General features: G+C 39.1%; 1 protein-coding gene and 1 long non-coding RNA gene across 2 annotated transcripts; both read left to right on the top strand.

Annotated features, from left to right (window-relative positions):
• The first annotated feature begins 8,505 nt into the window (after nucleotides 1-8,505).
• On the top strand, nucleotides 8,506-19,047 carry LOC149841798 (kinesin-like protein KIN-4A). The gene is made up of 20 exons (XM_090000524.1): nucleotides 8,506-8,625; nucleotides 9,030-9,176; nucleotides 9,277-9,426; nucleotides 9,996-10,243; nucleotides 11,492-11,679; nucleotides 11,786-11,997; nucleotides 12,048-12,084; nucleotides 12,456-12,547; nucleotides 12,693-12,803; nucleotides 12,910-13,023; nucleotides 13,253-13,457; nucleotides 13,547-13,662; nucleotides 15,078-15,176; nucleotides 15,712-15,792; nucleotides 16,607-16,678; nucleotides 17,524-17,617; nucleotides 18,025-18,056; nucleotides 18,371-18,474; nucleotides 18,554-18,655; nucleotides 18,816-19,047. Exons 1-20 carry the CDS (start codon nucleotides 8,506-8,508, stop codon nucleotides 19,045-19,047), a joined length of 2,556 nt encoding a protein of 851 aa, XP_089856650.1.
• Nucleotides 19,048-21,665: 2,618 nt separating this feature from the next.
• On the top strand, nucleotides 21,666-22,606 carry LOC149841797 (uncharacterized). The gene is made up of 2 exons (XR_016431010.1): nucleotides 21,666-21,953; nucleotides 22,225-22,606. It is a non-coding gene; the product is annotated as an uncharacterized LOC149841797 (long non-coding RNA).
• Nucleotides 22,607-27,698: the final 5,092 nt, after the last annotated feature.

Below are 27,698 nucleotides of genomic sequence, written 5' to 3'. Positions count from 1 at the left end.
TTTAGGCAAATTTCACTTGTCAGGTTTAGCTTAGTTCAAACGCGTCCACCATTGCAATATTTGGTCCATTTCATCTATAAAATGAACCGAGTTAGCCCATGCAATTTACATTGTCACCATCCATGTTAGCAATCTCTTTCTAATACCAATTGGGGCGCGGTCCGTCAGTTTGGTAGGAGCAGTTTGTGAAAGTCACCTAGGGGATTTTAACCGATCGGGTTTGGTTCAAATCCAGGTGAAACCAGACCTGGACCTGATATTCGGGTATGGTATCGGGTTTGGACTCGTTTTTAATCGGACACACCATAAGATAAACCATACCTGAACACGATAAGAACTATATGAACCAGATCTGGTAAAATAATATATTTTATCATTTGTACATTGAAAATTTGTGGGTCTTAATCGGAACTCAGTTCGGGCCTGGGTCTGATATAAAATTTCACAAACTGTACCCAGCTCCATGTATTAATCGGACTCTTCAGGTCCGAACCCGGGTCTTAATCAGGTCTTCATATTTTATCACCATACCCGGATCCTATAGGGTTTGGCACGGGTCAGGTTCGGGTAAACCCGACCCATTGACATTGATGGGACATTGCAAGTTGGAACCCTAACTGCCTGGTTGTATAGCCACCAGTAGGACTTGTCTACTGAAAAGGAGAGGGGCCTTAATCCGCCAGCTTGATCATGAAAAAAAAAAAACTCATACCATAAAGCATGTCATCAACCTTTTGCATATCTTGCTCGACGAACCTCAAATATAATGTTCATGTATGTTTCATTATCATCATGAAGCCTTATTCCAACTGTATTGTCCACTTTTTGTGTTTGTTCTCTTCATTCATTCCTATCTAGAGCTACAACTTTGAAAACCTTACCATTTGACCTCTCATTGCTTCTTTTCGAATTTTTAATCGTCTTCCTATTTTCTTTACTCTTTCCAATTGCACTTTTTCATTGTATTATGATTTTCTATATAAGGGTCTTTATCCATACTATTCCACAAGTTAATTGGGACATCACCTTCTTAAAATTTCACAATTCAAAGAAAAAAAATCATGCTTTTATGTCAAGACCACTCAATGTAGAGAGTGTGACCATAATGAAACAAACCACGTCTAATGCATCTGCAGGGTCAGATTGATCATATGAAGCTTGCGCCTATGTGTTTGTACTGCAGAGTATGGTAAGTGCTGCCAAAAAACATGCAATTGCAGTTCAATTGAAGATACGACGGGGTATGACCCGACACGTGGGTCAGAATCGTTTTTTTGAAAAATAAGATATGGCAACACGGTTTTCTTAATTTTAATTAATAAAAAAGTTATTTTAATATTTAAAATTACATTTTCATTGAGATGTTATCGAAAAGTATTAAATAAAATTCAAAATAAAAATAATGTTAGTATGTGTCAGAATCATGTCATGGCACTCCTAAAATCATGTTTGGTATTTTAAAAGGCATGTCACTGTGAGGTAGCCTCCCTTTAAAGTTTTAAATGCACATCTACTCTCCTTAATTCGCGGGATTGTCCATAAGCACGGTAGCGCTTAAGGGAGGACCAGCTGCAATGTGATTGCACACTACTGCTGCTGCAGCCTGCACCTGATCACCCACCATCTCATGGATACAGCCTGTCATTTGTGAGGCTCAACGGTGATCTGGTGCAGCAGCACACTTGTGTGCAATGGGTGGTTAGGTGCAGTCAGAGGCCGAGCTACCTTAAACTCATTGTAGCACGTGCCCACCTTGACCTTCTGAAACCCCCAAGGGGGTCTGGGTCTAGGTCTGGGTGGGTAGTGCCCACCCTGACCCACAGAGGAGTAAGGCTAGTGCCCACTGGTGCTCCGCGCGCCCAACAGCCCAAAGTCGGGAAGCTCTTCGCCTTTTGGCTTTTCCTAAAATCTATCTGCCTGACCCGCGCTGCTACTCCACATTCAGGCAGCCCAAGCCCCCCACTCTCTATTCTGCAGCTCCGCCCTTCCCGCAAGCCAATTTCGGAGTCACCTATGCATTTGTGGGAAGCAGATCAGGTCATGCTGAACATGAGCGTTTTTGCTCATGCCGACATCGTGGCCGTCTGTTTGCATTTTGGATGAATGCCACGTGGTTTTGTTGACTTTTGAGCTTTTTAAAATGCAAATCGGATGGCCAGGATGCCGGCATGACTAAAAACGCTCATGTTCAGCATCACCTGATCTGCTTCCGCATTTGTGCTCACCCTGGCTTAAATAAATTTCTGGCTCCGCCTTTAGGTGCTAAAAGTATGCAATAACATTGCACCTGATCTTGGGTTGCGTCCGCGTGGTTTGCCAGCTCGGAAGCTTCCAAGCTGGACTACGACACGTGGTAAAAATTCAACTCGTGTCTGTCAAAGATGTGGGCCCCACACCCCCTCTCTTTCCATTAGATCCGACGCGCACTTGTAGGTCCTCTTAGTCCCATAACGGTTTTTTGTTTTCTTCGGAAAGAGAAGAGTGACGGGACAGCAATCGGGTGGAGGGAAAGGGGGAGGAGACCGTGGTCATTTGGACTTTTGTGGTGGGTACAAAAAGTCCGTATCTGAACAAAGAGACTGTGTTGGCTGAGGTCATTCCGTCTCTTTTCCGAAGCTAACGGTCGAAAATTCAGAGAAGAGAAAAAATTTCAACAGGGCCCCCATGTTTTGTTTTATAGCAGAATAGGTACTTGGTATTTTTTTGGCTCAAAAGATCACAAGACTCCATCTTTTTCTCAGTCTGATTAGCTTAATCATGACTTTACTAATTAGTGATTACCCTTGTTGTAAGAAAATAAACACAACATACTTTCTCTAAACAAGGCTAAGAAAGATATTTCTTATGCAACTTAATGTGTGGTCGCTATATTTATGACTCATAAAAAGCAGAGCTCAAGATTGGCTTATTTAAGCTACGACCTAGCTTGAGCCTGGCACGACCCAACCTGAGATCAAGTTTGTGATCACGTGAAATAAAAAGTTAATCCTTTTCCAGTGTACAATAGCCAAAGTCTAATCATGACTTATTAGTTACAAATATATAAGGCTGCACACAAGCCGGGTTGGAACCGAGTTTGGCCTGGTTCGAACTCGACTCATAAAAAAAATGAATGTTCAAGCTCAGCCAAGCTTGAAAAACATATGTAGTTCATGATCGGCACTAGGCTCGACTCATGCTACGATAGAGTGTAACAATAGAGTGTTGCTACGATTCAATTCGGGCACTCTCACGTGAAAGCTCAACATCCTATTCATTGGGGGTGAGACCCTTTTTTTTTGTTAGTTTTGTCAACAAAAATTATACATGTCCTAAATTTAAGGCGTCATGTCTATATGAACCAAGCTTAATTGGGCTAATCTTGCTTCATTGAGCTTGACTGCTTGTTCAAGCTTGGATCGTTTATCTATATCAAACCTAGATTACTGTTCAAGCTTGACTCTCTCTATGTTCTGTTTAATCACCTTGATTAAGAAAAAAGTTGATTGTAGAAAGAAATTCTTATTAGTGAGGGTTTCTTTATATATATATATATATATATATATATATATATATATATATATATATATATATATATATATATATATATATATAAGCTTATGAGAACTGCCCGGCAGTTTTTAAGAAATTAAATTACCACTTCTATAAGTGAAGCTTCTATAGCCAGGAAACAAATGTTGAGTGTACAATCAGTTGATTAGTGTCTTGTTTTCAGTGTCTCTTGGTTTAGGCTCCCTTAACCGTTAAAAGATCAGGTGCCATATGATTGCACACATATTTATGCATTAATCACCTGATCACCCTCCTGTCAGTTGTGAGGCACAAGCACAAATTTTGTGCCATGTGATTGCGACCGATCGGGCCTCCTCTTAACCCATTAGATAATACACTTAGCTTTGACGGGGGCTCTGCGTGAGCTGTCAGTGCACGTCTCCTTGTGGTGATACGTTGCAGATTCAAACCTAGTGGTACCTTGACTAATAATAACTGGTGGGCCTAACCCCAGCTTGCCTTTAAAAAAAAAAATGTGAGTTTTGAAACAGCGATGTCCTTTCAGATTGAGATTACGAGCCTCAAGTAAACCAGATGAGCAGAGCCATCATAGCTAGCGGTGTCAACGGGTGAGACAATATAAGGTCGGGGTATGATGATAAATAGGAAGATTCAATTAAGATCTAAGTCTAGACTCAAAGGTCCCATTAATACATGAAGTCGGGTATAGTTTGTAAAATTTTATACCAGCACCGAGCCTGACCAAAGAAAAATTAAGACCCATAGTTTTTTAAAGAAAAAATAATAAAAATATTATTTTATTGGGTTTGGCCCAGGTCTGGTTCATGCAGTTCTTATCAGATCCGGGTATAATTTTTCTTATGATGGATCTGATTAAACCCGAGTCTGAACCAAATACCATACCCGACAATCAGGTCTAGTTCTAACTGCGTCCAAACCAAACCCGACCCGTTGACACCCCCTAATCATAGCCATCAATGCTGTTAAAATCCGTTTTGATTGCATACACCCAAACGGGTTGCCCTAGAGGCATTTGGGCCTGGAGAGAAGGTGCTGACCCCTTCAAATCAAGTTCGACTTCCACAAAGTCTGCAGGTGCTTTGGATGATTGGGTGTCGGTCACCCTGCCCTCTTGGGGTTCACCTCCCAAGGGGGCAGGTTCATTAATGACCCGGTTCTCGTCATTGTGCTGATATTCGACATAAAATCACCGATTCTAATTTTAAAATGCCTCAATCTGCCCCCGTTTCATTTGGTTGAGAGGACACGATTCGATCCTAATATAACATCGATTAGCATCCTGCATTTTTTCTATGTTTAACTCGATGTTATCAGCGTATAGGCAGGAAATCGATATTTGGCTATTTTTTAATAAATATAAAAAAATTACTAAAAATTAAATTTTCAATATTATTTTAAAAGTCTTAACGCGTGTCATGTTATGACGTAATATTTTTCAATTATTTTTTGGGCCGATACAGCTGAATGGGTGGCCAAACGATTCGGGGCCGATACCGATACTGACAACATTGGTTTTACTCAAAAACAAGTAAGAACATGAGTTCCGTTTAAAATTGTACAATCCTAGTATCGTTTCTCTTTACCCTTTTTCAAGTAAGAAAGCATATCGATTCATCATTTTAACTTGGAAGGTGATCTTCCTCCGCAGAAGATAACGTGTATCCCCTTCTTCTTAAAAAAAAAACTAACAGCGTTCACTTCAAGCTGTCTAACACCGTACTAGCTAAACGAGCGATTTACATTTAAGTCCGGTTATTTTTCTCTCTTTTAAGTTTTCATAAGAAACCTCAAACGGTAAGACTCAAAAATTGCAGGCGAGCCGCCCCGTCGCTCTCACCAGGTGCGATGCCTGCCCCCTTTGATTTCAACGTCTTCCACGAATGAGAAATTTCTTCTGTTTTGGCCGGAAACGGAAACCAAGAAATGTTGCTGAGAAAAAGAGAGCCTCAGAATTCGAGGGAAGTAAAAATACGTTGTGACCGTCATTCCCAAGACAGCGAAAGACTACTGATGGTTAATATCATCATTTTCCCTTCATTCCCATGCCTCCCTACCCCCACCCAAACATAGCAAAGCAGGTTATATGTCCCCCCCCGAACAAGACAGTTAGCTACATCTCATGTTCGGGGTCCCAAAGAGCACCACGTATGTAAGCATGTGTGTCTCGTATCCCCATGTTTGTCAGCATTAATTAACATTGGAGTTTGATGCAGTTGCAAAGACTTAAGTACCCTCTCCTCCATTGGTGCCAAAAAAAAATGATGATTCTTGAAAAGAAGTGGTTGTAAAGACTTAAGTGCCCCGAAGATGATTATTTAAGACCCAGTCTTTGCACTGCAGGATTATCTGAGAAAGAAATCTCTCCTGGAGGAGGCCATGAACATCAACCCTCTCACTTCTCTTTCTGCTTTTATGCACATTCAACAGAAGATCTTACATTGCTCCATCAAGCATCGGCTGACCTCCACATTGACTGTTGTGGAGTCTGATTCAGAGTTTTTACCCTTACAGAAGGAGGGTTTGGGGGCTCCTCCCAGCGTGAGTAGCATCATTCAACTAAATGAGTTGTAGATCCTGATTCAGAGTTTTTACCCTTACAGGAGGAGGGTTTGGGGGCTCCTCCCAGCGTGAGTAGCATCATTCAATTAAATGAGTTGTAGATCCTGATTCAGAGTTTTTACCCTTACAGGAGGAGGGTTTGGGGGCTCCTCCCAGCGTGGGTAGCATCATTCAACTTGATTCGTTGTGGAGCCTGATTCAGAGTTTTTGCCCTTATAGGAGAGGGGTTTGGGGGCTCCTCCCAACGTGGGTAGCATCATTCAACTTGAAGAGTTGTGGAGTCTGATTCAGAGTTTTTACCCTTACAAAAAGGGAGGTCTGAGGGCTCCTCCCAGCGTGGGTAGCATCATTCAACTTGATGAGTTGTGGAGTCTAGGTTTGGGGGCTCCTCCCAGCATGGATAGCATCGTTCAACTTGATTTAGAGTTTTTGCCCTTATAGGAGGAGGGTTTGGGGGCTCCTCCTAGCGTGGGTAGCATCGTTTAACTTGATTCGTTGTGGAACCTGATTTAGAGTTTTTGCCCTTACAAGAGGGGGGTCCGGGGGCTCCCCCCGGCACGGGTCTCGGGTGTCGTGGTCAAAAAATGCACAGGGTATCGTGATGAGAAATACATATTTTTGTTCCAAGCAAGGTTGGAAGAAATCAATGGAAAATCCAACAACTCATCAAGTTGAAAATCCTGACAGGTTTTTCCTAATTCGGGTAGCGATTTACAGCGATTTGCTTACTGAATAACACTAAAATCGCTATAGTGATTTGCGGAAGACACTACAAATCGCTATAGCGATTTGCGGAAGACACTACAAATCGCTATAGCGATTTGCGGAAGACACTAATCACTATAGCGTTTCGTTGGAGACCCGAAAATACTACAAATTGCTGTAGGATAGCCCGATAATACTACAAATCATTGTTGGAAGGCTAAAAAAAAATTTGGTCCGGAGGGCGCTGACCCCCCTCCTGTAAGGGCAAAAACTCTAAATCAGGCACAGAAGTAGAGAGAGAGTGAGAGGGTTGATGTTCATGGCCTTCTTCAGGGGGAACTCTTTACCTCCCTTGATTTCATCTCTAGAGAGAGAGGGTTTTACAGTGTTTTACGGAGAAGGAAGAAGAAGAAGAAGAAGATGGCGATGGAGCAATGTAGGATCGTCTGTTGGATGTGCACAGAAGTAGAGAGAAGGGAGAGAGAGTGAGAGAGTTGATGTTCATGGCCTTCTCGAGGGAGAACTCTTTGCCTCCCTTGATTTCTTCTCTAGAGAGAGAGAGAGGGTTTTACAGTGTTTTACGGAGAAGGAAGAAGAAGAAGATGGCGATGGAGCAATGTAGGATCGTCTGTTGGATGTGCACAGAAGTAGAGAGAGAAGAGAGAGAGAGTGAGAGGGTTGATGTTCATGGCCTTCTCCAGGGAGAACTCTTTGCCTCCCTTGATTTTTTCTCTAGAGAGAGAGAGAGAGAGAGTTTTACAGTGTTTTACGGAGAAAGAAGAAGACTTTGAAAAGTCAACATCATCCTCGACTTTCTGAATGAAAGACATGTTTATCCTTTTTTTGAACGAAGAAAAAAGAAGAAGACTTTGAAGAGTCAACATCATCCTCGACTTTCTGGATGGAGGACATGTTGGTCTTTTTTTTGAACTATTTGTTTTTTCTTTTTTGAATGAAAGGCATTTTTGTTATTTTCTTAAACCATCACTTTATGAAAAGAATAGCAAGAAAGGGTACTTAAGTCTTTGCAACAACACCAAAGTCCGATGCAAAGTTATGTCAACATACACGAGAATACGAGTCCCATGTGCTTGTATACGTGGTGTTCATTCAAAGCCCCAAACACAGACGTGGGATTCAGTGAATCATCTGGGGGCGAACATACACCACCCTCTCCAAACGTAGAGGTAGAGAGTTGTGTCCATATGTGGTCCCCACGTAGACAGAGAAGGAGGTGGCGAGGGGTAGGTGGTGGGCCCTGCTTGCACCCGAGCGTGCAAGGCTGCATCTCTCTGTCTCTGCTGCATCTCTCTCTTTGTTTTTTGATTTTTTGTATACTGAAAATGCCCGTTGCCCAGCAACGGCACCACTACCGACCAGCAACTCAGCAAGCACCCCACACACACACAAATGACACAAACAATGGTGTGTGCACCAAGGAACATTGTATCGTAAACATATCAAAATTGGTTCTCTCTCTCTCTCCAATTACCGCCATTCTCCCTCTTCCTTCCTTGTTTGAGACGCCTCTTCCCTCCTTTTTACTGCCTACACCTTCTACCGGCACACTCAAATACACACACACATACTCCCCTCTTCCTCCCATAGCTCCCTCTCTCTGTCTCTGTGGTAGATCTGATCTGAGTGTGAAGAAGGGGAATGGTGGTGCAGAATTGAAAAGAGCAGCTTCTTATTAGACGTTGGTTGATGGAGTCTGGTGGGGAGGATTGCTGTGTGAAGGTCGCCGTGCACATCCGCCCTCTCATCGCCGAGGAGCGATCTCTGGGATGCAAGGATTGTGTCACCGTCGTCCCCGGCATGCCTCAGGCATTTTCTCCCTTCATTCTCCTTTTCCTCCCTCTTGTACCCTTTTGAATTGATCTTTAGTTTTGCTTGATTTGGTTAGTTTGGTTGTTGGGGGGATCAAGGTTTCCTTTCTCTGATCTTTTTTTTTTACTTTGCGGTCCACGGGCTCCGTTTTCTTGATTTTTCATTCGCACTCAAGTCGTGGTTTGACTCGTTTGGGGATATGGGGGTAGCTTTTAATTGTTGGTTTTTGGTAGTTATATAGAGGGGGAGGCGAATTTGGATTGAATTGAAGGTGTAATATCTGATATTTCTATTTTTGCCGATGTTAGTTATTTTCTAGAATGTGAGTTAATGTTGGTGGTCATGATCTTGGGATAACTTGGGCTAATTCTGATTGAGTTCTGTTTAATGTACTGATTCAGGTGCAAATTGGGACGCATTCTTTTACCTTTGATCATGTTTATGGAAGCAGCGGTTCCCCATCCTCCAGTATTTTCGAAGAATGCGTCTCCCCGCTTGTCGATGGTTTGTTTCAGGGGTACAATGCGACGGTTCTGGCTTATGGGCAGGTGAACGACCTTTGATATTTAGTAGGAGTCGTATTTAATTTGAAGGTTGGCTGGTGGTGGTGTTGCTTATTGTGGATTGGTGGCTTGAATTTTGATGCAGACGGGCTCGGGCAAGACATACACGATGGGAACTGGTTATCGGGATGACAGCCAAATTGGGATTATACTTCAAGTCATGGATACTTTGTTTAATAAAATTGAAGCCCTCTCGCATAAAATTGAATTCCAATTACGTGTTTCATTTATTGAGGTTCGTTGTTTTGTGCTGATTGCTTCTTTTGCCCGTGCATCAGATCATTGGTGTTAGGTTTTCTGTTTTGTTTGAGTTGCATAACGGCAAATCGCCAAGAATGGAACATGAAGATATGGCATGGAGTTCCAAGTTAATACGCATATATGAAGCTCTATACATGCGGAAGAATGACAAGATATCATGTAATTAGGCACTATGTACATGATGTGGTCGACACCTCATATTACCAAGTATAATTCAAACACTTGACCCTAAAAATAGATAAGATGGTTTACGTAGAAACCATGCAAAACACTTATTTTTTAAAGCGTGAACAAATGGAAAATAGAGCTAAAAGCTGTCTATAACTAATTACAGTAAAATAAACTAAAATAGTGGATGCATGGTAGAACCAGGGGAAATTTTGTTTTGCTTGTGCCCATTGCTTATGGCATGTCTAATTGAAAGAAGCCCATCTTAGAGAAACAAATCTGTGTCATTACCTCTCTCTCTCTCTCATAGTTTCCTTAATTTTGTATTCCCTATCTCTGATGGGGTGTACATAATGAATATCTGTGGATGTGAAGATCCTAAAAGAGGAGGTGTGCGACTTACTTGACCTTGCATCCCTGGGGAAGTCAGATGCTAATGGAACAGGGAAGATGGCGATTCATGGGAAACCACCTATACAGATACGGGAAAACTCAAGTGGAGTGATAACACTTGCAGGATCAACAGAAATTGTTGTTACTACAAAAAAGGAAATGGTTGCATGTCTTGAGCAAGGTTCATTGAGACGAGCAACTGGAAGCACAAATATGAACAATCAATCAAGGTACTGTTATGTGTCTAATCATTCTTTTTCCCTCTTTACCTATAATTCTTTATAGATTGTTATCTTAGACAAAGAGGAAAACCAACTATAGTCAAAATATAGTCTCTCTGTCTCTCAGAAAAGCTCACATGCATGCTGTAATGCACAATATATATATATATATATATATATATATATATATATATATATCTGTGTGTGTGTGTGTGTTACGGGCACCACTATTGGTCCTGACAATATCTTGGCAATGGTTTTTCTCAGGAGAACGTAAAAATAAGTGTTTGGTTTAGAACAGCCTGAGAGTTTTTTTTTCTCATAAATGATAAAAATAACAATGATATTTACAAAAACAAAATAAACTGAATTTCTCCGAAAATATTTTGAAACTATAAAGATTATTGTAAACAAAGAGTTTTTTTTTAAATATCAAAATATTCTCAGTTTTTCCAGTATTTTTTTATAAGCTATTCAGAACATCAACAATACATACATAACTACATGCATAGTCATCTATTTATGTATGTGCTTATGTAAGTACCTAATTACGTATGTGCATATGTATATGTATATGCATATGTGTGCATGTATTCATGTATACATGTATCAATACATTATGTATGCACATATATGGGCATGTAATTCCATACTTTAGCAACAGAAACATGAACCCAGTTTTGGTGCTTGTGCATATCTACCATGGCATTACCATTCACATTGACATATGATTAAAATTTATTTGACTTATCTGTTTCAATGGTGAATTTATTCATAAAGTGCATATCTACCATGGCATTCACATTGACATATGATTAAAATTTATTTGACTTATATTCTATCCTTGTCCAATTGCAGGAAAAACTCTAGATCATATTGGGTTCATAAAAGATAGCGTGCCTATTGTGTTATGTATTATATGATGATGCTAACTTCTCGTTGTAGTATTTCCTGATGTGGATTTGTCTTGCTTTTCCATGTCTCCTTACCTGTGTTAATCTCCCTTTTTTTCCAATTTTATTTTCTTATGTTGTCATTTTATATACTCTTTTTTCTCTGTGGACTTTTTTATTCTGCAACTGCATTAAATATAGAGATGGACATTCTCACACTATCTTGCTGTTATAATGTATTTTCAAGTTCCCATAATTCTACAGTAAATGTGAATTTCAAATTGGATAAATTCTGTGGTCTGTCCATTCATTTTCTCTCCTATGTTTATGTTTTTCTTTTCTTTCGTTGTCCTGTTTGCAACAGTCGTTCACATGCCATTTTGACAATCACCATGGAGCAGATTCGCAGAGAAGATCTTGCTATTTCTGGGGAAGGCCATCCAGGAGATGATATTGGTGAAGATTATCTTTGTGCAAAGCTTCACTTGGTGGATCTTGCTGGCTCAGAACGTGCTAAAAGGACAGGCTCTGATGGTCTTCGTTTTAAGGAGGGTAAACATCTGCTTTATTAACATTTAGACATGCTGAAGTTAATGCAGTGTCACAGGATCAGAATCTTCACAGATGTTTCTTTTTTTTTCTGTTTTTCTTATTTCAGGTGTTCACATTAACAGGGGCCTTCTTGCACTTGGCAATGTTATAAGTGCACTTGGAGATGAGAAAAAACGGAAAGAAGGCACACATGTTCCTTACAGGGACAGCAAACTTACTCGTCTCTTGCAGGTTGATCTGTGCTCAATTGCATTTGATAACATGTTTTACATGTTTAAGCTTACCTGGTTTCAGTTGCATATAGCTGCACTGACACAGGCAAATGTTGTTGCCTTCTTTTCTGATATCCTTTTTTGACATTCTTGCAGGATTCTCTTGGTGGAAACAGCAGAACCGTTATGATAGGTAAAGCCTCGTAAACCTACTCTTTCCTGAGGATGACTTATGTCTTTGTAAAGGCAGGACCTTGTTTGATTCACACAGAGCTTTAATAAAACTGCTGACTCATGTAGAGAAATCTACATTATGCACTTTAAGATGTTTTACTAAAATTTATTTTGTGAGCTGTCTAACCATGCCTTTGAGATAATGGCATGTTATTCAGACTCTCCTATGTATTAGCTGTCTTGAGAAGTTGATTTCTTTTTTAACTGTGTTACCCCTGTTTGGCATCCATCAATGTAGTTTTCGTTTTTTTGTTTATCTGTATTTGATTAACATACTTTTCTCTTTTGCTTTTGAGACAAGTTTTGACATTGAATTACATGCTTTTGCAGCTTGTATTAGTCCAGCAGATATTAATGCAGAGGAAAGTCTGAATTCTCTCAAATATGCAAATCGTGCCCGGAATATTCAAAATAAGCCTATTGTAAGATTCTCCAATTCTAACTTTTTGTTCAGATTTCACTGTGTGTGGACCGACATCCTTTTTAATTGTTTGTGTTTATGAGTATAGGCTGCATTTTGTTCTGTATTTTCTTATAAATGTTTTGTGAATCTTTTTAATTATGCAGGTAAACAGAGATCCTATATCAAGTGAAATGCAAAGGATGCGCCAGCAACTCGAATATTTGCAAGCAGAGCTACTTTCTGCTCGTGCAGGTGTTTCATCAGATGAAGTACAGGTAACAGTTGGTACTAGTAACACATTTGTTCACAACTAACAATTTCTTCCTTATTTGAAAATTCCTGACTTAAGAGACTTTATTTTATAAATCTGGTTTTCATTAGGCTCTTAAAGAAAGGGTTTCTTGGCTTGAAGCAACTAATGTGGAACTTTGTTGGAAACTAAATGAATACCGGAGCCCGTACCTGCATATAGAGCAGGGTGCAGCAAATATGCAGGTTTGGTGTTGCTTCAATTGCATAACATATTTCCCATGTTAATCGAGACTCTTAATAAGTTAAAATAAATTCAATAGGTTAACGTTGTGGATTTGGCACCACAAAATGTAAACTGCAGCAAAGTCTGTATGCAGTGTGCGTCTGTGATTTGAGGATGCCTTTGATAAATAGAACTTTTTAAGATACTTTAAACATTTCAAATATTTCATAATTGTATCTTGCTCTGCAGAAAAGTGGTGGTTGTTTTGAAAAGTCAGAAGGTTTTAAGAGTGGACTGCAAGGAATGGAATCATCTGATTATAGGGCAGTGCCTGTTTCTAATGGAACTTATCTTGCATTTCATGATACTCTCTCAAAAACATTTCAGCCATCCAACAGAACTTATTCTGACAATTTGGTGCCAATGGAAATAGGAAGGACTACCGTTGGTTCTGGTGACTTAATATACTGCCTTTGTATTATAGTTTCTATTTTTACAACTTAAATTGCACTTCTTATGCTTTTTACTACATACCTTCATCAGGTGATAATTACAAGGAGATAGATGAAGAATCAGCAAAAGAATGTGAACATACTTTTCTGCAGGATACCATGGACAAAGAGTTAAATGAGTTGAACAAACGTTTAGAGCAGAAACAGGTGAACTTTAGGCTAGTGCAATGCTATCAATTATGAGACATGTTTTCATTGTTACAAAAAAGAGAAATTCTTTTGACTAAATTATTACAATGAAAAAAATTGATCTTTTTATTGTAAACTTTTGGTGAAATATGGGCCTGTGATTTTTAGATTTCTTTAAAATCTATTTAAACTTCAAATTATTTCAAACTTTTTGAACATCAAAATTTCTACTATAATGCATCTTTTCCACTAAATCAACTATGGAGATTGCATCTGTAGGGGATGATCTACAAAACATGCAATAAAATATTAAAAAACTAAAGGAGGTCTACTAGATAGTATGGTACTATAGGCAGTACTAATAGTATGATTCTATTGGTAATACCAAATATGTTGCCCTATGTGTATCCATTTCTAGATCTTTATTTTACATTGTAGATTCAGACTGAGAAGTTCTTAATGCAAAGGAAGTGCTTACTTCATTCATCAGGAAGAAATAGTCAAGTATTTGATAATCCAAAAATTCAGATTCCAAGGACAGACTCTGTCCGAACTTTTAGGATGTATGTAGTTCACTTGTCAGTCATATCAGCTCCCCATTCCACACTCAAAAGTGTTTTATGTATAGGGCATGACCATTTCAATGAATTTTTTACAATTATCTTTAATTATTTTCTCCAGTGTTTAGGTGGAAGATTCTTTGTTTTCTTTGGCTAATTGTGCTGTAAGACTTCTAGGATATCTTATATCTTATGCTGATGTTTTTATTAGACTTTTATCTGTGTGTCTTGTTATTCACGACAATCTCCAAAAGCCTTTTGCACAGATACAGGAATTCCCCCTTTTTTATAATTACAATTCTGATGATCCAATGGCTTATCTGATGCCAGTTTCTAAAAAAGGCCTTGTTTTCATTTCACCATCTGCATGTGATGCCAGCTCATCTAGATTTCTCTTTTTGTTTTGAGCTTATTCTGGTTGTTGCCTACTCTCTGCATTCTATCCTTCTTAGATCATCACAGGGCGTTACCATCTAGGAGAGTAGATTCAAGAAGCCTCACATATGGTCTTTTGTTTGGTCATTCTTTTCCATGCTACGGGGTCTATTATTATGAATTGACATTGTTACCTCTACCATGATTCTTGTCACTAGTTTCCTTTTATTATTAAAAAGTGCGATATTTTCATTGTACTGGGTTATCTATACCAGTTGAGTGGATCTTATCCATAACATTTTATGTATGTTGTGTCAAAAAGTTGTGCCAATAAAGAATTTATAGGTTGAGAATATCCACATTGATATATGATGATATCTTGAAACTGCACCTTGATTCATAGCTATGGAATATCTGTGCATTCAGTTTGTGCTGCTTCACTACATTACATCAGCATCAATAATTCTACTTAAATCAATTTTGATCTTTTCTATTCAGTCGGAGATGAAAATGATTGGTGGGTTTGACACCAAGTCCCTTAAGCAGCACTTTGGGAAGAAGCTTATGGAGCTCGAGGATGAAAAAAGGGCTGTAGCGGTAGATGCAAAACCTTCAACTACATATGCTTCCTTCCAAGTTTTTTCAGGATTACTCATATATTCTTTCTTGTCAACAGCAAGAGAGGGACGGACTTTTGACAGAAGTTGAAAACCTTTCTGCATCTTCAGATGGACATGCTCAAAAATTGCAGGATATGCATTTGCAAAAGCTGAAATCTCTTGAAGCACAGGTTCAGTAGTCTTCTCAATTCAACAGTATTGTTGTGTACAAATATATGCCTCGGGTTCCTATTCTCAACTGGAGGAGGTTAACACTCATTGTGCAGATTTCAGACCTTAAGAAGAAACAAGAAACCCATGTTCACCTTTTAAAGCAGAAGCAAAGAAGCGATGAAGCAGCTAAACGGCTACAAGAGGAGATACAATCTATAAAGGCCCAGAAGGTTTTCTCAAAACTTCCCACACCCCTCACCAGTACTCAAGCAAATTGGTTTCTACATATCCATCCTTATATCTTTTACACCATGGAGGAGTTTCTGTAATATTATTCCTACTCATTTTCCAATAAATAGGTTCAATTGCAAAACAAAATAAAGCAAGAAGCAGAACAGTTTCGCATGTGGAAGGCCTCTCGTGAAAAGGAACTGTTGCAGGTAATAGTAGATACATCATGTTTGATTTTTTCTTGCTAAGCTACTCCTGTAGCACTCCCCTTTCACACGCATGTTGCAAATCATGTTGAATTCAGTTTGGCAAACCCATCAAATTGAACTCCCTTGGAATAGCATACTGTCCAAGGGAATTTTTGGCAGTTGGAAATCTGTTGTGGCATGTACGTACACTCAACATATTTGATCCATGAAATCTTGGTGGCATATCTTGGCTCTTTGATTCCATGAAAGGCACGAAGTCTTCTCTGACAAACTGCTGAGTATCATCATAAGTCAGCATGCACAGAGTACAATTTGTGAACAGCTCTTGATTTTCGCAACTGAAGGGCAAGGCATGATGCCCTTGGAGCTCCTGATAGAGAAAGATTGGTGCTGATTATTGGAAGTTGGAACAGACTAATAGGTTTTATCTGTATGTCATCCGCATGATACAAAATCCTAATTGGACTTTGTACTTGGCCACAACTAATCTTGGAAAGGAAAGCACACTTAATGCTTGCTTTTGCATCCCCCCCCCCCATCCCTCTCTTTCACTCATGCCAGACATATGTGCATATATACATACATACAATGTTATGGATGTTCCACTTCGGTTCAATTTGTGGAAGAACTGACATATAGCATGCCCGGTGATGTAGAACTTATATGCTCTTTCTGAAAATATGGATGCAAACATCCATTGTTATTGGCTGTTTTTCCCTAGTTCCTTTCTTGATGTCATTACGAATTCTATGTGGTTTCCTAGTTGCCCTTTACTGACTTTCTGCATTTTTGTAATCTGCATGGTCTTGTTTAGCTGAAGAAGGAGGGGAGGAGGAATGAGTATGAGCGGCATAAACTGCAAGCATTGAATCAACGCCAAAGAATGGTACTACTGCAGACATTGACTTAATGTTGCTTTAGATAAATCAACTCTTAAAGAATGGATTGTAGATGAAAGTAGAAATAATTGTGTGAATTTTCAAGTGTTTGTTTTAGGCTGGTTGACAGTGATAATATGATGATTTATTATTGCATGAAAAGATGGATTACATGCTTATTTCATAATTTATTAGTTCAAGTAAGTTCATGATGGGATTTTCTGACATACCAGTTTTATACCTGTGGTGAAGGTTTGCTTCATCTACATGTATGTGTTCTAATTCATGTTTTATATGTTCTGTGCATCAGCATGTGCAAGTTAAGCTGGTATATAGACTAGTATGAGCTAAAAGCTAGTTAATAAAGTGAGATTGTTTCAAAGGTTTTGATTTCTAGTGCTCAAGGCATGTTGTGATGGTGACTCGTTCATGCATTTCATATAAGTAATTAGACATCAAGACGTACTGATAGATCAAAAAATATCTAAGAATCACCACTCTCTATTGGCTTAAAGTAGGTGCCCTGAATAGTCTAGTCTCAAATCCCATAGATCTAGTTTTCACTCGTAACCTTTCTAACAAGGAAAAGGCAAATTAATGTGTCCAAGTGGCTCTATCTGTCGATCATGATTAACAAGGACGTATACATTGTTCTGCTATGACCCCTATATGTCCACATGACATTCACGCATAAAATCCCTTTCTGTAGAAAATATATCTCCTTACTGGAATTTCCCTTTATGATGTTTTCACATTGCTGTATGATTTTTCTTTGTGATTAAAAAAAAACTGTACTGTTATGGTTTTGTATTAAGAGACCCCTGCCAAATAAAACAAAAACTCTTTTCTCTAGGTTCTGCAAAGGAAGACTGAAGAGGCTTCAATGGCCACCAAGAGGCTTAAAGAGTTGTTAGAAGCTCGCAAATCTTCAACACATGATAATGCAGGTGATTGTTAGTCTGTGAGAAACTCATTTCGGTTGTTCATCTAGGGTTGGGCAATAGGCCAGCCCGTCAACAGGCTGCAACCAGGTCAATCAAATCGGTCCAAATGGATGACTAGGCCTCAGCCTAGTTTGGGTGGACAGAGGTTCGAGTCAACCCAGGCCCAGCACAGATGGATCACGCCATGGTTTACCCATGGGCTGTTCATCCTTTTATAAGGATTAGACCATGTGCACCGACCTGCTGGGGTCCATGTTTGACTGGGCCACCGAGCCCATTCAACCACAGGCTGGCTCCCAAAAAGACTAGCCATCCATACAAGCCTGGCCATGGGTGGCTTCTCAGCAGCCCTGCCTGTTGCACACCACTAGGTTTATCAGTATTTTTCTAACATCCTCTTATTTTTCCAGTTTGCGCTAGTGGAAATGCTCCAGCTGTCCAGGTAACTTGTGGATTAAGATTTATACATCTTTCGTGCAGTTTATTTTAACTTGTGAATTTGATACATGGAAAAAGTTTAAAGGTTATGAGCCTTGCATAGACTTGAATAGAACTTAGATTGGACGTGTGCTACATCCACTCAGTGTCACTTGGGAAAATCCATGTAATTCAACATAAAATACAAGTTATTGGATCTGTATACATCGTATATCTCCCATCATGAAGTTAATCTGTATTTCTCCAACATTTCCCGGCAACATCATCCTAGATATTTCATTCCATTTCCTCAAAAAACTACCGACTTATTTGTTTCAGCCTCAGAGTAATGAAAAATTGTTACAACGGTGGCTTGATCATGAACTGGAAGTGATGGTGAACGTTCATGAGGTCCGTTCTGAATATGAGAAGCAAAGCCAAGTGTATGTACTCTCTCTCTCTCTCAAAATGTAAAAAGTTGCTTCATATATCACTAATTTTTCTAACTGTGCTGTTTTCTAGACGAGCTGCAATGGCAGAAGAACTATCTATTTTGAAACAAGTGGATGAAAACATATCTAAAGGACTTAGTCCACCCAAAGGAAAGAATGGAGCACCTATTAGGTATGTCCTTTGTGAGTTAGTTCATCTTTCCTGTTTATAACAAATTTGATCAGGCATACCAGGGCAGACATGCTTATGTAATGAACAAACAACATATAAGATTGTATCTATGTTCTACATACTATGAATGGACTAATGTTTTTTGTACCTTTTCATTCAGGTTGTCTACCATGACACCAGATGCAAGGTTGTCGAGAATCACATCACTAGAAAATATGTTGAACATATCTTCAAATACACTTGTAGCAATGGCATCACAACTCTCTGAAGCAGAGGAGCGTGAACGTGCATTTACAGGGCGCAGTCGATGGAATCAACTGCGTACAATGGGAGATGCAAAGGGCTTACTTCAGTACATCTTTAACACTTCTGCTGATGCCAGGTATTGCTAAAGACCTTAGTGTTAAAATTGCTTTCGTTTGGTCTTTTTTTGTTTCCCTATATTAACATTTTTTTTTGTGCAATTACTTCTCTGGGTGATTCACTGGTTAGCCCATTTTGTTAAGTATTCACCATAACTTATTAACAGATGCCGATTACGAGATAAAGAAATTGAGAACAAGGAAATCAAAGAACAAATGAATGAACTTGTTGGTTTGCTAAGACAGAGCGAAGCACGAAGAAGGGAAACTGAGAAGCAACTTTGGTTGAGAGAGCATGCTATCGCAACTTCTCTGACCCCATCATCATTGGTGAGACTATCTTTTTCAATTTTCATCTCCTTTGATTGGTCTTTAATTTGGTTTCTAATGCAGATATGCGTTGGGTTAAAGTACTACTACATTCCTTCATTTTGTTTCTGCCATAAAATGCCAATATGGTTTTTAATGTTGCTGACATACAGAGACCCCAACTGCCTTTACCTAGGCCAGATCTTTTGAGCAAGTTAGGCTTATTCATAGATACTATAGCAAACCCGTTTTACTAGGTCAGTTAGACAACATTGCTGTAACATGTTTGGGTTCTTTCAAGACTCCGTAGAGATGGTGCTGATGAGATAGTGGAAGTCCTACCTAGTTAAGTAACTTGTCACAAGGACTTGGTCAAAACATTGCACTAGGTTACTTGAGTTTGCTTTTACGTTTTGGGATTCTTTCAAGACCCTAGAGATGGTGCAGCAGGGAGAGTGGAGCACTCAAGTTGCTGTCTTTTTTGCTTTTACTTTCTTTAATGAAACAGATGGTAGGCCCATCCATGAAATAGGTCGTGCAGAATGAGGACTTTCACTGTGTTGACTATCTTGATTCTAGAGCTTGTGTGGAATCCAGTACTTTTATGTAAAGATGCCCTAGTTTCTTGCTCTCTATGTTTTGATCTTTTAGTGGTTCAGTATTATTATTTATCCTGGGCTAGTGTATGCTTATTTATTCTGGGTTATTGTTGTTGCGAAATACAAATATAACCTTTTGCCAGATATGTTTTATATTGTTACTCTTAATTTATCATCTCGTGATCAAATTTAAACATCTTCTGTCTCCTTTTCGTTTATCTTTTCCTGGTTTTATCTGCTCCATTGCATTGTCCACATAAACAAATGGAGTAGCAGATATGATCACTCCTGTCTTTATATCATCTTTTGTCTCTCCTAATTGCCAATTTATTCTAGCCATCTCACCTGCCAACGTGTAAGAGAGTTTTCTTGTCAATAGGACAGTTGGGCACCACACTGTGGATAAACCATGTAAAAGATATTGGCAAGATATTCATTGTGATATTATCATAGGATATTCACAGGCCATGAAAATCCCAATAGTATTTTGATATATTTAGGATCTTGGCTATATATTGTGATATTATTTTATTTCTATATTTTTATGCTGTTTAAGGAAATCCTGAGAACAGAATTTTGACACTTGTGGGGAGAGAGAGAGAGAGAGAGAGAGAGAGAGAGAGAGAGAGAGAGAGAGAGAGAGAGAGAGAGAGAGAGAGAGAGAGAGTTTTAGGTAATATGATATTTTTGTGATAATGCCACTATTAATGTTATTAAAGGATGAGAATAAAATACACTATCATTCTATAAATTCGGGATATTTTTTAAATATCATGTGTATATATAGTGCAAATTTTTGAATAACAATTCAACTCATCATGATTAAAAACATTAAAGAATTAATTTAAGTTGCTAATTGAAATGTAATATAATGAATGACAATTTTAAAAGAAAAAGCACAAAAGTGAATACAAATAAACAATTAAAATCATAAAAAAATAGATAAGTTTAAAAAACAGTGTTGGTTGTACCCAACACAAGTTTGACCATATCCATGAAGAGTCATGGTGTGTCCAGTGTTGTTCATGTTGATACGGGATACACATGTTAAGTCAAGTGTCTGTCTGACATAGATCACGTGAGTAAAGTCATGGATATAGCATCGGCCATGTCCAACGTATGTTTGACAATGTTCACAAATGGTTGTGTTAGTGTCATATCTAAGTCAATGGGCTAAAAGGAGATTTCTTCATGATGCAGAACAGGTTTACTGACTAAATCAGGGTATACTAGCTTGGTGGCATGCATACGACCACATTCTTTCTACAAAAAGCTGTTACAACTGGTCGAGTGGTTTAACTGCTCTTATCCTCAAATTACAACTGGTCACTGGTTTAACTTATGATCTGCTAGCTTGTATCTGTTAGTATCAACATGAAAATGAATTCATGCATCCACAATTTCTCCAAAGCCAAAACTTTAACTGTGCAAATCACAAGATTCCAAATCCTAATAATTTTATCATGCAATTGACAGGCAAGTCCACATGGGCCAACAAAGCACTCTGCAGATGATACCAATGGCTTGTCCTCACCCACGAGTGTTCCAGCACCAAAGCAACTCAAATACACATCTGGAATAGCAAATGGCTCAGTTCCAAGAACTGTGTTGTTCCCTAGCCAGACACGGAAGGCATGTTATCCCTTGCCGATATCTTGCATTCTTCAATTATCTGGTTGTATCACTCTTAATGCTTTGTCACCACATAGATTTTTAGCCAATTGGAACTTGGTGTTTCAGATGGCCGCAGGGGGACAATTAACTGTTGGGAAGAAGCTGGCAGTGGTGGGACAGGGAGGGAAACTTTGGAGATGGAAGAGGAGTCACCACCAGTGGCTTCTTCAGTTCAAGTGGAACTGGCAGAAGCCATGGCGACTATCAGAATGGATCAGGCATAATGATGAGACCATTATGAGAGCCAGGCAACGGCCACAACGTTTGGCCAATATGATATGATTCCCTATTGTTTTCCATTCAAGATGCAGCCACACACCTGCAACATGCAGCCACAAGGCGTTAGTTAAAAAGGTTATAAGGGATTTTCCTTCATTCTATTCCCTATCTACAGAATTCATGGATAATAAAGAAACTCTTTGATATTCCTGCACAAACCTTGAAGCTGTTAATTGCAATAGCCTATAATCTTCGATATTTCATTGGTAGTGAAGACCATTGATAGGAATTCAATTTGCTGTTTATTGATCCTACATAGTTCACTACTCCACCCATGGGTTTTTTCTCCAAAAAACAAATTTATTTGTTTTGTATAGATGCTGACTGCATGTAAATCGTCTTGCAGGAGGATCGGCTGATTTGGACAACAGTTGGTTGGTTTCCTGGAGAGTAAGCTGTTTGATGTTTTTCTTTACTTGCTGGAGATTTAATAGCGTTGGAAGCATCTCTGTACAGTGTAGAAGATGCCCCGAAGCCATTGATAGAATTTAGAAGCTTTTGTGCAGCTATGGTTTTTGTACTCTCTCTCTCTCTCTGCTTATTCTTTTCTTGGAGAAGAAAGGGAGGATGGTTCTCACTTCTCAAGAGTGTTCTTTGGTGTTTGTGGTTGTTCAATGTGTTTTTATAAATAAAGTCTTAATTGTTTGTCATTTTACTTGTGGGCCTCTTCGTTTTGGCCGCTGTGTTACTGTTCATTGCAGTGGAAGGAAAAAAAGAATCTCTCTCTCTCTCTCTCTCTCTCTCTCTCTCTGTGTGTGTGTGTGTGTGTGTGTGCGTGTGCGCGCGCATGACCAAATTTGCGTGTTTGTGAATTTTCAGAAGATATGGAGCAAGCAGCGGCTCGTGGAATGCTAACTGTCTTTGATATGAGAAGATGGCTTTGAATGAACTCGCTTTTTATGAGATTAGTGATCTTATTGTTCCACCGTCCAAAAGAAATGGGTAAATGATAGTAGGACACCACATTATATACCACTTACTACTCTTGGTGATGAAGTGAAGCAGCACAAACTAAATGCAAGATTTAGGTGTTTTTTTTCTTATAACTGACAAGCTGGGGTTAGGCAAACCCCTACCAGATTACAAAAAACCAATTACACTAGAAAACATGTCTGAAAGAAACCAATCAGGTGGTTTATCCTTCCAAACCCTATCCATTCCCAGGACCCCAATCTTAGGGAGGTAACAAGCTACTTTTTGGGGGATCCATTTACACAGAAAACTTTCATATTCATAAAATCTCTCTAAGCTGTTCCTGTGAGATTTCTGAGCTGCACCAACTGAGAGTTTACATTATAACAAAAACGCCAAATCAATTTGATTAGAAATCATAATGTCATAAATCTCCTTCCTGACCCAAGATCTACCCAAGCCTCTCACATTCCAAGATAATACTTTCATTTGGCATGAACATTGAGATTAATCCAGGCCTCTGTAGAAGACACCTCCCTATCTGTAACATTTGGACTTCCTTATGGTATGTCTGCATTAACATCCCATTTAAGAGTTTTTTTTTTCACACCAGCTCCCCTATGAGATTTTGCATTTCTTCTCTTATTGAACTCCTCTATTTGTTCAGCCATACAAGTTACTCTTGACTTGTTTTTTCCTGCCTTAGGACTTGGGCTTCTCCCTAGATCCGTTTTGATCTCTTTATCCTCAAATCCACTACCTTCAATGGACCCACATATGAATCTCTTAGATCCAATTAAATTTGGACCTGTTAAGAGCAGGACGTTACTGGACTCCAATTTCTTGTAGGGTCTCTTATTTCCAGAAGAATCCATTTCTTTGCTATGACTAATGGTTGCATTATGGATAGTAAGTTGAAAATTGGATTCCTTAATCACTTTATCCTGAAATCATTCAGCCTTCTCATGGTAATTGCCTCCTTGTTGACGTAGCCATCTTTATAGGGATTAGATATCTCCTTTGTCTGAATGGCAAGTTGAAGATTGGAATCCTCTTGCAATAAATTCTCTACGGGAGTGTCTTTTGTACAAGCCCCAAAACAGGCATTTTCATTATAAAGTAAATCCTTTTGTATTCTCCCCTTTATGAAAAGATCAGGTGCAATATGATTGCACAAATATTTGTGCATTAAGCACCTGATCACCCTCCATCTTGGGGACAGGCCTGTCAGTTGTGGGGCCAAGGCCTGATGGAGGGCAATCAGGTGCTTAATGCACAAATTTTGTGCCATGTGATTGCACCTTGTCCGGACTCCTTATATAAATTAGGGGTGTCAACGGGTCGGGTTTGCTTCGGACCCAGGTGAAACCAAACTTAGACCAGATTTTCGGGTATGGTATCGAGTCCGGACCCAGGTCTAATAGGGTCTACTATAAGAGAAACCATACTGATAAGAACTACATGAACCAGATCCAGACCATACCCGGTAAAATAATATTTTTTATCATTTTCACATTGAAAATTTGTGGATCTTAATCGGAACTTGGGTCAGGCCCAGGTGGTATAAAATTTCACAAACTATACCTGGATCCATGTATTAATCAAACCTTCGGGTCCAGACCCAGGTCTTAACCGGGTCTTCTTATTTGTCACCATACCCAAACCCTATAGGGTTTGGTCTGGGTCGGATCCAGGTAAACCCAACCCGTTGACACCCCTAATACAAATGCATCCCCATTGCTCACTTTGTACGATAAATGTATTAATTACATAAAGTTACTTGAGTCCATCTAAAAATATTGGACTTCCAATACAAATTTCACAATCCTAACACATCTCAAACTCTCAAATGAAGACAAGAATGCGATTTATAAGAAATTTGTCCGTCAAGATTCATTTTACCTGCTCAAATTATCATAATTTTTTACAAAAAGTAGTGATATGCTAACTTCAAAAAAATGCTTGAAGGCCAGTGCAATATATAGCAGCCATGTTCATATGGCCAATGGAGCATTGAGATGACTCCAGAACAATTACACTAAGGCTATGTTTGGGAGCTTTGAATGAGAGGTTGTGTTGTGGTTTCGGCCATGCTCTAGTACTCTCCTCCTGTTTAACAGGAGTGAGGCCCAACGACACATAATACCTTTCACCAGGCAACACATTGAAACAGTAGCCGAGCCACATTGAGGCTAGGGTGACCAGAAAATTCCCCCAATAGGGGGGTTCAGATCAGGGTGGGCAGTGCCCACCCTAACTCAGTGAAGGTCGGGTCAGGGTGTGCAGTGCCCACCCTGACCTGACTGCTCACCCAATGAGAGATCCGGTCAGGGTGGGCACCACCCGACCTGACTTTTGTTTTAACTTCATTATGGATACCTGACATGATTAGCGCAAACTTTAGATCTAGATTCAAGCCCAGGTCTAAAAACTAAACCGAGAATGTCATTTGATTGGAGCAGGTTGTAAAAGGGTCAGACATGTTCCTTTCATAGGTTCAACCCACTTGAAAGTGGGATGATCAGGTCTCACTGTCAAGATCTGACCAAAATATGCTTGACCAGTTTACTGCCTGACTTGATCATGGCATACTAAATCCAGAATGGTGTAAATCCAACTAGAAGCATATATGCATGGGTTGGATCAAGGGTTTGGACCATGACTCTATAGGAATATGCTTGATCTGCATCCAACCTGTTGGATCAGCTGGTTCAGATCTATTCATCTTAACTTGGTCAGAATATGTGACCAATGATGGCAATTTTGTCCATTGCTAAGTAGGAGGTAGGTAGCTTGAAGAGTAGGTCTTCTACGGGGAGTCATTTTCATTATATTCGGAAAAGTAAGGTGCATTTAATTTGGTTTTCTAGAATTCAAATTGGGGAAGCTTGTCTCAATTAGCATATCTATTGATGATGTTTGTTACGATTTTAGGTTTTGATTTAGTTTTTTTATTATGACATAAATCTTTAGTTATAATATTAGGGTTTTGTGTATTTTCAAACTATTTGATGCGGACTCGGTGAGCACCGATCCAAGATTCAAACGGATCTTAACACTTGCGAAAGGTTTCACGAAGATGAGTTCGAATAGAACTCGAAAAAATAGGATTTTTGGGACCCGTGCACTCTGTTTCGACAGAGGTAGTCCAAAAAAATTTTGTGCGCGACTTGCACACCTTTCCAACGAATCCAAAATTACTAAATTCGGATTAGAGGTGTCCGTTCCACAGACTCGAGACTGGAACAGACATACAAGTCTATGACAGACTTTCGAACTCCACGAACAGTCTGTTCGAAAGGGTTTTTGACCATTCAGACAATAGAGTTTGCAGAAACCACCAACAGAGAAAACACATATCAGATTCAAACCTTTCTAACAAGCTAAGATTTAGATTTTTTTTTAGTTTTCTACGAGTCTCTACGACTTTTTGAATTCTCAAAATGGTAGGTGATGTTGTAGTAAAATGTAATCGAGGATTCGTCACACGCAATCACATCAACAAGAATTTCAAGCTTGTAAACATATGAATCAGATGAAGCTCAAAACAGTAATTAATTTCAAAAGTATCCAGCTAATAATTCAAGTTTTAGGTTCATAAATCATGCAGGAAATTAGAATTCTCAGATTCTAAAATCAGGATATTGACAAATGAATTAAATTCTCAACTATTCGACAGTAGCAGAAAGAGGGTTAATTTTGAGACTTTTAAATGAAGATTCAACTATGATAATGAACACGAAAGTTTTAGAGCTATGTCTTAGCTTTCCACAGAATCAAACAAATTAATTTTTCATGTAGAGAGTCTCAAGATAATTAAAAAATATGGAACACCACCAGGTGTGTTTTGTAACAAATAAGTGACAGTGAAATTCAGTCTGTCTGAAACCTTATCAACAGTTTTCAAGTATGCAGAAAGTCGATTCACGAAATGGCCTCAACTACAAAGTTGTAGATGATTGTCTTAGCTTTTCAAAAAGCTAAAGAATGCCATAAATCAACCAGTATCGAGGCCGATATGATCATTTCTTTGGAGCCATCCCTGACAGCTCGTAACAGAAAATCTTGTTTCTTAGTAGAAAATGAGTTTCGCACTTTCATAATGAGTTGGGATTTCCTTTCAACAACAAATTCAATTCGTAACATAAAATACTTCTAATCATTCATTCGAATACAGCAAATAAACCACTACAACTCACAAGCAATATTCAACGAGAAAACACATAAAAAAATAGAATGAAGGAACAAGTAAATCAACAATTTTGTTATCTAGATGAAGATGACAATGAGATGTCGCTGGGAAGCAGCCAACACCAAACTAAAACCCCACAAACTGCAACTTGAACCACCAGCCAACACGAACAAAAAAAAAACGTTTGCTAAGCTCTCAAGGTCGATCTAGACAAGATCACCTTACATGCCCAAGCGAAAATCGACTTTCTTTCACTCCAAGAAGATCTCTTTTCCAACCGAGATTTTCAGCCACACCAAACAAAATTTCTTTCAAAGAGAAGCAACCCCACTCTATCTTGGTCGACCTCCACCTCATAAAGGGCTTGGAGCTTGGGGAAGAGCCACCATAAAGATGGTATGGCCTTCCCAAGCCTTGCTCCAAAAACAAGTTTGAATGACTACTTTTTGCCAAGGGCCATTAAGGGACTAACAACCATATTGACTTGGACCAGTCAAGGCTGAGATTTGAATTAGGTCCAAAATGGTCCACTCTAAATAACGCCAACTAAGGCTCCATTGAAATGGATTGAGATCCGAATCCAGATTGTACAATGAATTGAATCCTGCACAAAAATGCATTAGAAAAATGCAATTACGAAAAATAAAAACTACCTGCATTCCTCATACACCCTCTAATGCCACAAAAGAATCCTACTCCAACTCTTAAAAAAATAA

The sequence above is a fragment of the Nuphar pumila genome, chromosome 3 (genome assembly GCF_984573655.1).
Source record: "Nuphar pumila chromosome 3, dmNupPumi1.hap1.1, whole genome shotgun sequence".
In the NCBI taxonomy this organism is placed as follows: Eukaryota; Viridiplantae; Streptophyta; class Magnoliopsida; order Nymphaeales; family Nymphaeaceae; genus Nuphar; species Nuphar pumila.
This window is presented reverse-complemented; position numbering and strand designations above follow the sequence as displayed.

What these genes read in the sequence shown, in the direction of transcription:
- LOC149841798 (XM_090000524.1), top strand. Translation starts at nt 8,506, where the DNA reads ATGGAGTCTGGTGGGGAGGATTGCTGTGTGAAGGTCGCCGTGCACATC. An exon ending in TTTCATCAGATGAAGTACAG is followed by an intron (nt 12,804 to 12,909) that starts GTAACAGTTGGT and finishes GGTTTTCATTAG; the next exon opens with GCTCTTAAAGAAAGGGTTTC. An exon ending in TGAATCAACGCCAAAGAATG is followed by an intron (nt 16,679 to 17,523) that starts GTACTACTGCAG and finishes TCTTTTCTCTAG; the next exon opens with GTTCTGCAAAGGAAGACTGA.